This window comes from Meriones unguiculatus, chromosome X (genome assembly GCF_030254825.1).
Source record: "Meriones unguiculatus strain TT.TT164.6M chromosome X, Bangor_MerUng_6.1, whole genome shotgun sequence".
Lineage (NCBI taxonomy): Eukaryota > Metazoa > Chordata > Mammalia > Rodentia > Muridae > Meriones > Meriones unguiculatus.
The window spans coordinates 8,945,367-8,959,620 of record NC_083369.1 but is presented as its reverse complement, the minus strand read 5'-3'; the positions used below and the strand labels follow the sequence as shown (position 1 = coordinate 8,959,620).

The following is a 14,254-nucleotide window of genomic DNA, read 5'->3' as shown; positions in this document are numbered from 1 at the left end:
AAAAATTAAAATTAATTTAAAAATAATCTTTTAGTCTGTGTATGTTTAAATTACCAGTTCTCATAATTGTCTATACAAAATTACTAACGTTTAACACAAATAGAAACTAAATCCTGATTTCTGTATCTTAGATCTGTACCAGATCTTTAAAATACTATTGTATGGCCTATCCCCTCAACAGATTATGTATTATCAGAAAATGAATTAGAAATACTAAGTCAATATAAGAATTAGTAAGTATTAATTGTAGTTAAATAATTGTCACATTCTAAAATTGCATTAGGTATTCCAATGAAATTATTGCATTCACGCTTTTTTAAATGATGACTGCCACGGATATGACTATAACTAGAAAAATGTCTAAAGAATGAAAAGTGCTTGATGGTATTCCTTTTATAATTTTGCCTCCTTCATATGTTATTTTGGCTATATACTGTTGATATTGGACTTATTCCATTTTTACAATATTCTATAAAAGTACTGCTTCATTTCTTGCACCCAAACTCCTACTTTAATTTCAGAATATCAAAAACATGTCTACCAGATTTGGAAAAGAGAGAGAACAACTTGAGATTGCTATTGATCGTGTTATTGTCACAATATCGGAAAGAAGATCGGCACGTAGTCTACATGGCACTATTGAACAGCCACTTCATAGCGTTCTTACAGCTTCCGTTGATCTGGCTAATATTGTCAGCATGATATTAAACATTCTGGAAAGGTAATTCTTAATATCTGATATTTAAAGCCATGACACAATTGTATTTCCCCCTCATTTCTTCTCAGACAACTTATGTGAGGAATGGATTGTATTTCAACTGTTCTTTCAAAGATGTATATGGATGTTTTACTGATGTCTCGTTAGGATGTACAAAGTAGTGACACGGATCCCTTTAAATCAACAAGTATTTTACCATATGACTTTTACAATTCATTCAACAAAATAGTAATTTTTAAATGAGGATTCCCTTTGAGTTATCTATATAGATTAAATTACACTCACACTTTCAAAAAATAGTTTTATACAGTCTTTGTGAAGTTTTGCCAAACTTGTAAAGGATCATATTTGGCCCTTTGCAGCAAAATGTTCTTTATTTTTCTATTAATTAAAATATGAACTTTTAACTAACATGAGTAAATCCTGTTTCTAAAACCCTGTTTTAATAAGGGTAGTTAAATAATACTAGTGATTTATAATTTCGTTTAGGTAGTAACTTTTAGTTAAAATTTTAGTATGCAGATTTCCATACATTTTGTTTTGACTAACAATTGTAATCAATTATCTCTTCTAAGTACAGACAAGTCATCTTACAGATTCCTAGACTGTTTGCTTCCACTAAGTACATTTTTTCAAATAAGAGAAAAACTGGAGGGAGATGGAAAAAGGATACCGTGTTTTGATTAACAATGAGTTAAACCAGGAAGAAGTCATGCTATGTTTTTACAATTTTATATCACATGTTCTCTGATTGAGAAACAAACTTATTCAAATAAATAAGGAATGAAGACAATTTTTTCATAGTAGGAAGCACAGGGAGCATAGTCAGAAAGCAAATATTTTTTTTATAAGCTACATTTAAGGAACAAATTTGAGAAAAACAATAGTATTGACCATGAAAGTAAGGCTAGCTGTAAGATGGAGTAATAGCAAAAAAAAAAAAAAAAAAAAAAAGGCTACCCTAATGCATATAATGTGCTAAATTAAATTTGATGATTGACTGTATTGGGTTTTCCTATTTTGTCACTGTACTGTTATTACAAAGTTCATAATACAGCATCAGTATTAAGTCACTTTTCTAGGTTTTCTGCAAATTTCCCATTTTCATGGCTTATTTACTCTCATCAGTGGAACCAGGTAATATTAAAAGGGTCTTGTCTGGTTCCACCTGTATTTCACACACACACAAAAAAAAAATGGTGTATACAAAATGTAGGAAATCATTTTAGTATTATCTTTATTCTAACTGACCAAAATATTAAAGTTTTTATGCCATCATAGATTCTTAGACTCAGTCTTAATTACTAGTAATGACTAAATAAGAGGTGTTCATGTTGAACAGCATATTTTCCTAAGCTCAAGATTAACTAAATATTCAAAAACATAACATCTGTATATCAAAATCTCTATGAATTAAAACCTCAAAATTACAGTGATATGTTTTAATCTGGGCATATTATAAAACATCTAAATATTTTTATGTTTCTTTGCTTTAAAATATGAAACTTTAAGCTTCCTTGGAAAGTAAATATGTTCTAGAGGTTTTATCTTCATCTTTTCTGACTTACTTTTTACAGAAGATAGTAACAGTTTTAAAGACTAATTACGACTTGCCAGGCATGTTGATGCCTATTTAATTCTGGTACTGGCCTGGTCTGCCAACTAGATTCTAGGCCTTCTAAGGCTACAATTGTCTTAATCAGGCAAACAAACAAAAAGGTCTTAAATCAATTGAATTTATTTGCTTTTCAAATATCTGGTCAAATTGTCAGCTAAAAGAATGTAATTGTTAAATCTTAAGGGAAGTAATTTCTGTGATTTGTCGTAAATTGCTATTCTTCTCTATGATTCTAAAACAAAACATGGAAAGTATTTTTTTTTATTATTGTAATATTGATATCTGCTCAAAATGTGATTCATGCTATTTTTGACCTGGCTCATGCTTTTTACATCAGATTGGTGAATGAGAACTGATAATTTATTTAAGAATGTTTATGAAAGATTTAGACCTATTAAATCATTTTGATAGTAAGACAATAAAATATTTTTGAGAACTGAAGTAAACTCAGGAGTTTAAATCATGCAATGTGCTTATGACTCAAAGGATAGATTCTGGCTCTCTGACTTCTGCCTATCCTTTTTTGTTTTGAGATGCTTAGCTTTTAAGAATGCTTTGTACAGTATACAAAATATTGATTTCATAAGCACTATAAGCTGATAAGATAGAGCATCATTTTAATGTTACATTATTATTATATTTTAATGTTACATTATTAATAAAAAGATATCTTTTTAAGTTTATTGTAGATGTTTGGGGATTTTAAAAGCTTTTTTTCAGTATGATGAAAAAAAAAGGAGGCCATAGACTCTATTGTTGACACTTATGTCACTCTGTTATGTTTCTTTTTTTGCCATTTAAAATGTGAGTAGTTTTGCTGATTTGAAGTAGAAAAAAAAGTAAAAATTTATTTTAGGGCAACGTAGCAACTTAAGCATAACTATCTCAAATTCTACTTTTAAGTAATATAAATTGACCATGTTTGTGGTGAAAATTAAGATGTTCAATAGAATTATGGAGTTGTTTCCACTTCTTCAAAAATGTTGGCTTAAAAATAAATGAAATGAAAATGGCTCAATAATTTTGACCATATTTATCATATTCTGGACAGAGTTACACATAATAATCCTATGGATCTTCAAAAGTACCGTTACCATATAAGTTTTAAAGCTTAATTATATAGCTAGTTAATGCTCTTAAATAAAATTATTATAGCTTTTAAATGAAAAAGTAACTTGAGTCTTTGCCTGTGTAACAATCTTTAGAAGTAGGTCTCAAAAATAGCATTTGTTCAAACATCAATCATAGTAATCTCCTAAAAATTTATAGGGGATTGTATATTCTTCTTTTTTACTGATATATAAAGATAAAATTTAAGTTTCCTAGTGGGAATATATATAAATTCATCAGTACAGTGCTTTCTAATTTGTTTTACAGAGACAGCCTAAAAAGTATTGTCCATTTTGAAAGTTATTTGTTGGAAGAGTTTTGAATACAAGGTTGTACATGTGCAAAGGCAACAGTCTTCAACTGAATTACTCCTCACCTTATACCTATTATTCAGATGAAGTAGAGAGTACTTTCACCATAAAACAGTGTGTTTTTTTTTTTGTCATCTCATGAAGGGCTCTCAATAACAGAAGAATAAAAGTTATGTTCGATATAAATAAGAAGTCCCAAACTTTTCATTTAACTGTGATACATTAAATTACCTTAAATTATTTTTTATTTATGTTCAACAATAAATAGCAAATGCAGTCATTTGTTAATGTCATGGTTCATTTTTTTGTGAATAATACAGTTTACATATAATATAAATAAATAATAGTATATATTAATGGGTTTATTATATATTATATATAAATAATGTAAAAATGATTATTATAAGCTCATTATATATTATAATGTATAATATTAATGGGTTTTATATTATATAAATATATATTGCTTTATTAACTATATTATAAATATATAGTATAATAGGAACCCATTATTATTATATATTATATAGGAAAGATTATATATATTATATGTAATAATGGGTTTATTCTTGATCCATTCCTCCTTTCATTTTTTTATTATAATCAATCACCTGTATAGTACATAAATTAAGAAAAAGGAAATATTAAAAGATAATCTACTCAAAATTTAACCTTTTTTCTAATAATTTGAATAATTATTAGAATAATTATAGGAAACAGGAATAATTATAACAAACTGTATTCTTACTATCTTCCCCCTTTTGGTATCACAGAAATGTCACATTTATTAAATTTCTTACATGCTGCATATAATATTTGATGTTCTTGAATTTAGCTGTTTATTTTATCTACAACTCTGTAATTTTTAAAAATAATTTTCAATTTCCTAAGGATTAGAGATACTGTATTCAAAGAAACTCAGTTTGATGAAATCTTTTTATTACCCTTCCCTGGCAGGCCACCATTTGATTGCATGTCAGAATTTTCCAGCCTGAAAAATCATCTCACTAAACATATCACATTACTGAGATATTTCTCTGAAAAGGTAAGATATAGTTTGTTGTGCTGTTCTCCGTTCATATTCCTGCAGATTTACTTATCAAGCCCATTACATTTATCTTCAATAACACTCATACAAACTGTCTTTTCTTTATCATCCCTCTTGTCAACACTGAGATACAGGCCTAGATTTTGTTATAATTAGATAAAATATTTAGTAACCAAATTGAGTTGGTACCTCAAATTCCTTTTTCATTGTATCAGAATTTACCCTAATTGCTAGATTCTTCTAAAATAACTATTGGACTTATCTAAATCTGTCAAATGATCACTGTTCTTTAGTAAGGATCATAGAAACATGATAATCAAGTAATAAGTATCATGTAATCATAAAATCTCTCTCTCCATAATATATATTTTATTTGCTAGTATATCTTAAATTATATTCAGTAATTTTTAATTTTCATTCAAAATCAGTATCAAATGCAATCATTTTTTTTCAACATTCATCTACTTGTGGACAATATAGTTAGTTTATGTTTGACTCTTTCCTCCTTTCATTTTTATATAATTGATCATTTAGATAATAAGTTATGAAGAGAAAGAAAATTTTAAAAATAACCAACTTAACCTTAATATTTTTACAATAATTTAAATACAGTTTGTTACAAATTATTTTATTCAAATATATGTACATATATGCCACTTACATTACCATCAAAATGTTTTAATCACTTCTTAAATGTTTCATGTTTATTTCACTCAGTGTTACACTTTTCATCATACTATCTTCCATCTAGAATTTACTACTGTAGCTTCTCCTATTACTCAAATACAGTCAATATTTTAAGAAATAATTGATTCATTCATCCATTAATCATTCATGTATTCATTCATTTTTATAAACTTTGATTCTTTCAAGCTATTCTCTATTAATCCATCAAACAGGTCAGCCTCTCTTTTTATAATTCCATTAGCTACTGAATTGAGATACAGGGTGATCAGTGCTGAATAAATAGTAAAAAAGCAAAGATTAATTAATTAATTAAAGATTAATTTGTGTAAGATGGAGCATGAATTGGCTTTGTTGAGTTATTTTAATTTCATAGCCATTTGAAGTTTTTCTTATATATAAAAATTTTAGGATTGATAAAAGAGAAGAATAAGACAGAATTATTTCCTTCAAAGTTTACTAAAATAATGAGATAGTTCAGTAAAATATTACAGTTTTAAAGTTTGTATGAGGTATTAACTGGGTTTTAAACATCCCAAGACCAAGTTTTATGCTATACCGTTTTATATTAAGATTGTTACCATAATGTTCATACATAGTCATTTTTCAAATAAAAGTTTGGTGGCTATCTATTCTTGTGGATCCAGCTATTTGGTAGGCTGAGCCAAGAGGAATACTTGATCCTAGGAATTCATAGCCAACTTGGATAGCATGGTGAAATCCTGTTTGTTGGGTGGGGACTGGGAATGATGATTGAACATGCCAGAAAGCCTTATCATCACTTAATTTTTCCATATTTATTGTATTTGTTTCTATAGAAGATTGAAGATTGGTTACACATGAAAATTTTCAGTAGTTATGGTTCATATTTACATAATAATCAATGTCTGGTGAATATTGTTCTATGGTATGAATATAATAATTCACAATCTCTTTATCCTTCTTAGAAACTTTTTGCCAAGATGAAGTTTCTTCTCTCAGAGGAGAGTAAAAAAAACAAAAATATCATTAAGTATAGAGCTAACTAAGGACCAACTTATTTCTCTATTTTATAAATATTTACTTTTTACTATGTACACATTTGTGTTTGTATATGTAAACACCAGTACTCATGGAGGCCAGAGTTATCAGATTCCATTGTAGCTAGGGTTATAGGTAGTTGTGTGCTATATGATGCAGGTGCTAGAAATTGAACTCAGGTCTTCTGCAAGAGCACTCTACACTCTGAACAACTGAGCGTTTTCTCCAATTCCTATTTTCTCTATTCATATCAGAGTCATGTTTCTAAAGATCCTGTTCTTAACATGATCTCCTACCATATTAGAGAAAATTTTATATATCATGAAAATTCTCAAAATTATGGTGCAACGTCATAGAAAATCACACTAACATGGTTATTAGGCCGAGTGTCTGACAAGAAAACCTAGAACTTCTAGAAGAAAATAAAAATAAAACCCTTGGGTATTGACATTAGAACTGTTAAAGTAGGGTAGAATTTAAAGTCTGAAATCTCATAGATAAGGGAAATAAGGGAAAGTAGGAGTGAGAGAACCCATATTATGAGATATTTATCCATAAGGAACTCTTTTTTAATTATTTTTTTTACATATCCCAGTTGTATTCCCTCCCTCATTCCCTCCCAATCACACCCTCCCTCTCTCATCTCCTCCTATGCCCCTCTCTAAGTCCACTGATGGGGAAGGTCTTCCTCCCCTTCCATCTTACCCTAGCTTATCAGGTCTCATCAGGACTGGCTGCAATGTCTTCCTCTGTGACCTAGTAAGGCTGCCCCCGCCTCAGAGGGAGGTGATCAAAGAGCCAGCCACTGAATTCATGTCAGAGACAGTTCCTGTTCCCCTTGAACTCTTTATCCATAAGGGAACTTTTAGTTAGAAGTTCCACCATCTGACATTTTAAATTTTGGAATTTTCCAATAATATCTTAAAAGGATGCAGTTATACTTAATTTCATTTCCCACAGAACTTTAAATTAGTGACAAGTTCTGATGACAGTGTCCTTTGCTTTACAGAAACTTTTCAGTTTCATGAGGTCCCATTTATTGATGGTTGCTCTTAGGACCTGCACTGTTGGTGTTCTATTCAAGAAGTTGTCTCCTCTGCCAATGAGTTCAAGGCTCTTCTTCATTTTTTTCCTCTAACAGATTTAGTGTGTTTGGTTTTATGTTGAAGTCTTTGATCCACTTGGACTTTTATTTGCAATTTCTGCATGTAGACATCTAGCGCCATTTGTTGAAGATGCTGTCTTTTTTCCATTGTATGGTTTTGGCCTCTTTGTCAAAAATCAAGTATCCTTAGGTGTGTGGGTTTATTTCTGGGTCTTCTATTCAATTCCATTAAGCCACCATTCTGTTTCTATGCCAGGACCATGCAGTTTTTATTACTAATTCTCTATAGTACAGCTTAAGATGAAGTATGGAGATATCTCCAGAAGATCTGTTGTTGTACAGGATTGTTTTTGCAATTCTTTTTTTTTCCATTGAAAGCAATTTAGTCTTTTTTCACTTTTTTACAATTTATTTATATTTTTATAAATTGCAGTTTATTCACTTTGTATTCCCACTCTAGCCCCCTCCCTTATTCCTCCCAACCCCACTCTCCCTCCCTCATCACTTCTGATGCGCCTACACAAAACCACTGATATGGGAGGGGAGGTCCTTCTCCCTTTCTATCTGACCCTAGCCTATCAGACCTCCAGGGCCAGACTTTTTTGATCTGTTGCTCTCCTTGTAGAGCTCTTCTCCCCTTCAGGCCTTCCTAGCTCCCTGTTCTTTATAAGATTCCCTGCACTCTGCCCAAAGTTTGGCTTTGAGTCTCAGCATCAACTTTGATACTTTGCTGAGTAAAGTCTTTCAGTGGACCTCTGTGATAGGCTCCCATCCTGTTCCCTGTTTTCTCTCTCTTCAAATGCCCATCCCCTTTGCATTTCTGCAAAATTGAGAATTGGTCATCTTACCCAGGGTCCTCCACCTTGCTTAGCTTTTTTAGGTGTACAGATTTTAGTATGTTTATCTATATTATATGGCTAATATCTACTTGTAAGTGAGTATATACCATGTGTGCATTTCTGCTTCTGGGATAACTCACTCAGTATGATCTTTTCTAGTAAATTGAGAATTTTTCTTTCAAGATCTGTAAAGAATTGTGTTGTTATTTTGATGGGAATTGAATTGAATCTGTAGATTGCTTTTGGCAGGATGTCTATTTTCACTATGTTAATCCTATTAATCCATGAGCATGGGAGAACTTTCCATCTTCTGCTATCTTCTTCAATTTCTTTCTTCAGAGACTTGAAGTTTATTCACAGTTGTTTTTCACTTTCTTGGTTAAAGTTACACCAAGGCACTTTATATTATTAGTGGCTATTGTGAAGAGTGTAGTTTCCCTAATTTTTTTCTCAGCCCTTTGGTCTTTTGGATACAGGGCTACTGAATATACAACAAGGACATTTTCTCAACCATGTTTGTAGTAGCTTTATTCTTAATAGCCAGAACCTAGAAACAAACCAGATGTTCCTCAACTGAAGAATAGGTACAGAAATTGTAGTACATTTACACGATGAAATACTACTCAGCAATTAAAAACAAGGAAATCATGAATTTGCAGACAAATGGTGGGAACTAAAAAATATTATCCTGAGTGAGGTATCTCAGAAATAGAAAAACACACCTGGCATATAGTCACTTATAAATGAATATTAGCCATATAATATAGGATAAACATACTAAAATCCGTACACCTAAAGAAGCTAAGCAAGAAGGATGACCTGGGCTAAGATGATCCATCCCCACTCAGAAAGGCAAATGAGAGGGACAAAGAAGAGGGAGAAAACAGGGAACAGGATAGGAGCCTACCACAGAGGGCCTCTGAAAGACTACCGAGCAGGGTATCAAAGCAGATGCTGAGACTAAGGGAAATTTTGGAAGAGTGCAGGGAATCTTATGAAAGAAGGGGAGATAGAAAGAGCTGGATGGGACAGGAGCTCCACAAGGAGAGCAACAGACCAAAAAATCTGGGCAAAGGGGTCTGAGATTGATACTCTAACCAAGAACCATACATGGAGATTAACTAGAACCCCTGCACAGATGTAGCCTATGGCAGCTCAGTATCCAAGTGAGTTTCTTAGTAATGGTAACAGGGACTGTCTCTGACATGAACCCAGTGTTTGCTTCTTTGATCACCTCCCCCCTGAGGGGGAGAGTAGCATTACCAGGCCACAGAGGAAGACAATGCAACCAGTCCTTATGAGACCTGATAGGTCAGGGTCAGTTGGAAAGGGAAGAGGACCTCCTCTCTCAGTGGTCTTTGGGAGGTGCTTGGAAGGAGATGATGGAGAAAGGGTGGAATTAGGATAGGAGGAGAGAGGGGACTACAACTGGGATACAAAGTGAATAAAGTATAACTAATAAAAAATAAATAAATTTTAAAAATAGAAAGATTAAACATACAAAATAACAAAAAAAAATAGTGACTAGTATGTAAGTTTTATGGTAAACTTTCCCACAGGAATAAACTGTCTGAATTGGATCCAATTCATAGCTCTTTATTAACTGGTAGTAGGGCCATACTTTAAAAGAGAATGTGCCTCCTTTTGACGCTATGTATCAAATTTTATACATGTCTTTGGGACGCAGCTTCAAGAGATATTTGTTGATATAGAACAAACCCAATGTCCTATCTACAAGAGACAGGGAAATAAATCAGTGAACTAGGCAGTGCATGAGGTCAGATGTTCCTGAAGCCTCTCAGACTACACTTTGACTATGGTATACATTCCTTCTTTAATAATCCAATTAAAAAATGGGGAACAGAGCTAAACAGAAAATTCTCGATAGAGGAATATCGAATGGCAGAGAAACACTTAAAGAAATGCTCATCCTCATTAGCCATCAGGGAAATGCAAATCAAAACGACCCTGAGATATCACCTTACACCCATCAGAATGGCCAAGATGAAAAACTCAAGCGATAACACATGCTGGAGAGGTTGTGGAGAAAGGGGAACCCTCCTCCACTGCTGGTGGGAATGTAAACTGGTACAACCACTCTGGAAAGCTATCTGGCGCTTTCTAAGACAATTAGGAGTAGTGTTTCCTCAAGACCCAGCTATACCACTGCTAGGTATATATCCAAAGTTCATTCAAGTACACAATAAGGACATTTGCTCAACCATGTTTGTAGCAGCTTTATTTGTAATAGCCAGAACCTGGAAACAACCCAGATGTCCATCAACGGAGGAATGGGTACAGAAATTGTGGTATTTTTACACAATGGAATACTACTCAGCAATCAAAAAGGAGGAAATCATGAAATTTGCAGGCAAATGGTGGGATCTAGAAAAGATCATTCTGAGTGAAATATCCCAGAAGGAGAAAGACAAACATGGGATATACTCTCTTATATAGACCTATAAGATATGATAAACATAATGAAATCTATACACCTAAAAAAGATAATCAAGAGAGCAGACATGGGGTAAGATGATCAATCCTTGTTTAGAAAGACAGATGGGATGTGCATTGAATGTATGACAGGAGTCTACTGAGCACATCTGAAAGACTCTAACTAGCAGTGTTTTCAAAGCAAAGACTCATGACCAAACCTTTGGCAGAGTACAGGGAATCATAAGAAAGAAGGGGAGTTAGTCTGATGAGGAAAGGATAGGAGCTCCACAAGGACCAAATATATCTGGGCACAGGGTTTTTTCTGAGACTGACATTCAACCAAGGACCATGTATGGATATAACCTAGAACCTCCACTCAGATGTAGCCTGTGGTAGCTCAGTAACCAATTGGTTTCCCAAAGTGAGGGGAACAAGGACTATTTCTAACAGGAACTCAATGACTGGCTCTTTGGCCTCCCCACCCCCGAAGGGAGGAGCAGTCCTGTTAAGCCATAGAGGAGGGCTTTGCAGGCAGTCCTGAAAATACCTGATAAACCAGGGTCAGATGAACGGGGAGGAGGTCCTCCCCCATCAGTGGACTTGGAAAGGGGCATGGTGGAGATGAGGGAGGGAGGGAGGGACTGGGAGGGAATGAGGGATTGGGACACGGCTGGGATGCAGAGTTAATAAAATGTAACTGCTAAGAAAAAAAAGGAATAGGAGGAACTTTGAGTTGAGGTGTATTTAAGAGAGGGTGGAGAAGAAGAAAGGGCTTTTTACCTCAAGCTCTGGTTTTAGCCTAGGCTTCAGCTCCTCAGCTCCCTAGATTTTTGGTGTTTTGAATTAGCAAGCCTTCACCCTTGGGTGGTTGGGGGAAGAGGAGTGGCCCTTTATTCCTGGGCTATCAGTTAAACTAGTTAGCCTTTTGGGTTTTTTCCATCCAGACCTGAGCTGAGAAGGAAAGTCAGCTGGGTGCCTTCTCTGCCTCTATGAGCTGGCAGGTTTTCACCCCAGCATCTCACTCCTGAGTCTTTCCTGGTGAAATAGAATGGTTGGAATTTTCCTTTCTGTACATAACAACACATTAGTTTATTCATTTATTTAATGTGTTCATGGCAGTGGGTAGTGCATAACAGGGCATATATGTGGAGCTCAAAGACAACTTGTATGAGTTGATTCTCTCCTTCCATTAAATGGATCCCAGCGATTGAACTCAGGCCACCAGGCTTAGAGGCAAGTGTCTTTATCAGCTAAGCCATTTTACCAGTCCTGTAGTACAGCCTTTTTGATAGCCATATATAAACCAGAGGTTCAGGAAGCATAAATAATAGATTTATAACCACACAAAAAGGGGCACTACCATAGACCATAGACTGGCCAGATTACAAGGCCTGTCTCAGTTCCATTTTTCATGCATCAAACTCCATACCTATTAAAACTCCTCAGATCTATTTCAGATAACCTATTTTCAAAACAGCTGTATTGGTGAGACAATTTATTATTTATGAAACATCATCTATTGTGGATTTGTTAAAGACAGATTATGTAATTTTAAGTTTGCTGCTAGAATTAAAAACCTGATAATTGGTCCAGTTAACTATGGCTCTTATCACTGTTTCTCTGTGCTGAAACTATCCTTACAAACTATAAATAAAGCCTGAAAAGTAAAAAAAAAAAAAAAAAAAAAAATAGAATATCTTTCTTCCAGAAAGCAGGCTGGAGTCCCCAAATGTTCTCAGAGATTCTATATATGTGATCTAACAGTGACTAGTCGTTAGGTTACCCCTATTAGATGTCTGTCTTTTCTGATTCTCTTAAATTTATGTGTGTACTGTCGTGCCAGGCATTCATTGATTCTGTCCAACATAAGATCTAGACTTAGAAGTTTCTGTCTTGAAATGGTATGCCCCCTTACTGGGTGATAGAATCCTAATGCTTGATAGTACTGGAGTCATACAGTCCTAATCCTGGATAGCACTGCAGTTCTGGCAACTGAGGTTTCTCTTGTCATCCAGTAACAGGTACCCAGAGACATGAAACATCAGTCAAAAAGGACCATAAGTTCTTTATTTGTTCAGTGGTCTGGAGTTCATGTAGGAATTTTAAAAAATTGAAGTGCTAGGACAAGAATTTTCATGTCAATTTCCTCTATTGGGGAGAAGTCCTACTCCTACAAAAACTTGAAAGATGGAGGGTTTCATAATAAAAGAATATTACTGTGTTAAATTGGAGAGTAGCCATTCTACCTCCCTCAGAATAAAAGTTGTTAGAACCATAATCTGAGAGATCATCAGACTTGTCTATGCAGGTAAGGCCACTTGCAAAATAGTTAATGAGTGGTTGTTTGTTGTTCATGGAGGTTGGTTGCAGTTTGTTAGTAGTTGTGTTCAGTGAAGAAAGTAATTAGATTCAGGGATCTCTTTCTGCCTCCCCCATCTATCCTCCTTTTTCTCCTGTCTAGTGATAGTGGGTGAAACTGGGGGTGGGGATAAATGGTGGACCAAAGAAGGACCTAAAAAGTAGGGAAAAAGTTTCAATGAAGTTTATAATTCTCTTCTTACCTTTAGCTCCTCCCTTGTACTTCATCCATAATAGGCACGTATACGGTTGCTCAGAAACTCATTTTACCCATGATTCACCTGTTATAAGTAGATGTATAAGATACAGGAATGTGTAAAGTGTTTCTGAAGCTAAAGATTTTACTATGGGAAAGGGTACTGGCATTCTAAACATGCTCCCCCGGATTTGAAATCTTGAATTTGTTTCAATCTGACCTAGCTAGTATAGACTACTATCACCCATTGTCTCTTACATCTGTTTTTTTTTTTTTTTTTTTTTTTTTTTTTTTTTTTTTTTTTTTTTTTTTGACCCTCAGCTGACCTATCTGGAGTTAGCTACCACTGTCTATATTTTGTCTATATTTTGAACTCCAGTTTACCATGACTTTTGTCTTCATATTTATGTCCTATTTCAGGGCCTTAGGCTTGCCCTTTGTTTGTTCTTTACATACGTTATTTGGGTGCATACATGTCAGTTTTTCTGGGAACTATATTCTTGCTTTACAAAATGATAAGAGATTTTCCCACTTCATCATTTAGAGTGTTGGAATTATAGTTATTTACCACCATGCCATGGTAAATTTAAGAATTAGTCAAGCAAATTTGTTCAGTTTTTAAGGATTTTTCTTTAGTACTCTGTATCCCTTGCATCTCCATATGAATTTTAAGGTTCAAATAAAAAGAGATGAATTAAAATATATTGGATCAGTTGATAAATTTTTACCTTTTTTCCATCTTAATACCATTAATTCTTCCAATCCATTTGAACAAAGCAGATATTTCCATTTATGTAGATCTTATGTAATT

At 33.7% G+C, this 14,254-nt stretch overlaps 1 protein-coding gene across 1 annotated transcript in view; it reads left to right on the top strand.

Moving 5' to 3' along the window:
* The first annotated feature begins 521 nt into the window (after positions 1–521).
* The window catches only part of LOC110543889 (uncharacterized), a 288,801-nt gene continuing 275,068 nt past the window's right edge, over positions 522–14,254 (top strand). Inside the window, 2 exon segments of the mRNA XM_060375459.1 lie at positions 522–721; positions 4,715–4,802. Of these exon segments, the coding sequence (XP_060231442.1) occupies positions 534–721; positions 4,715–4,802 (276 nt within the window). The 5' untranslated portion in view covers positions 522–533.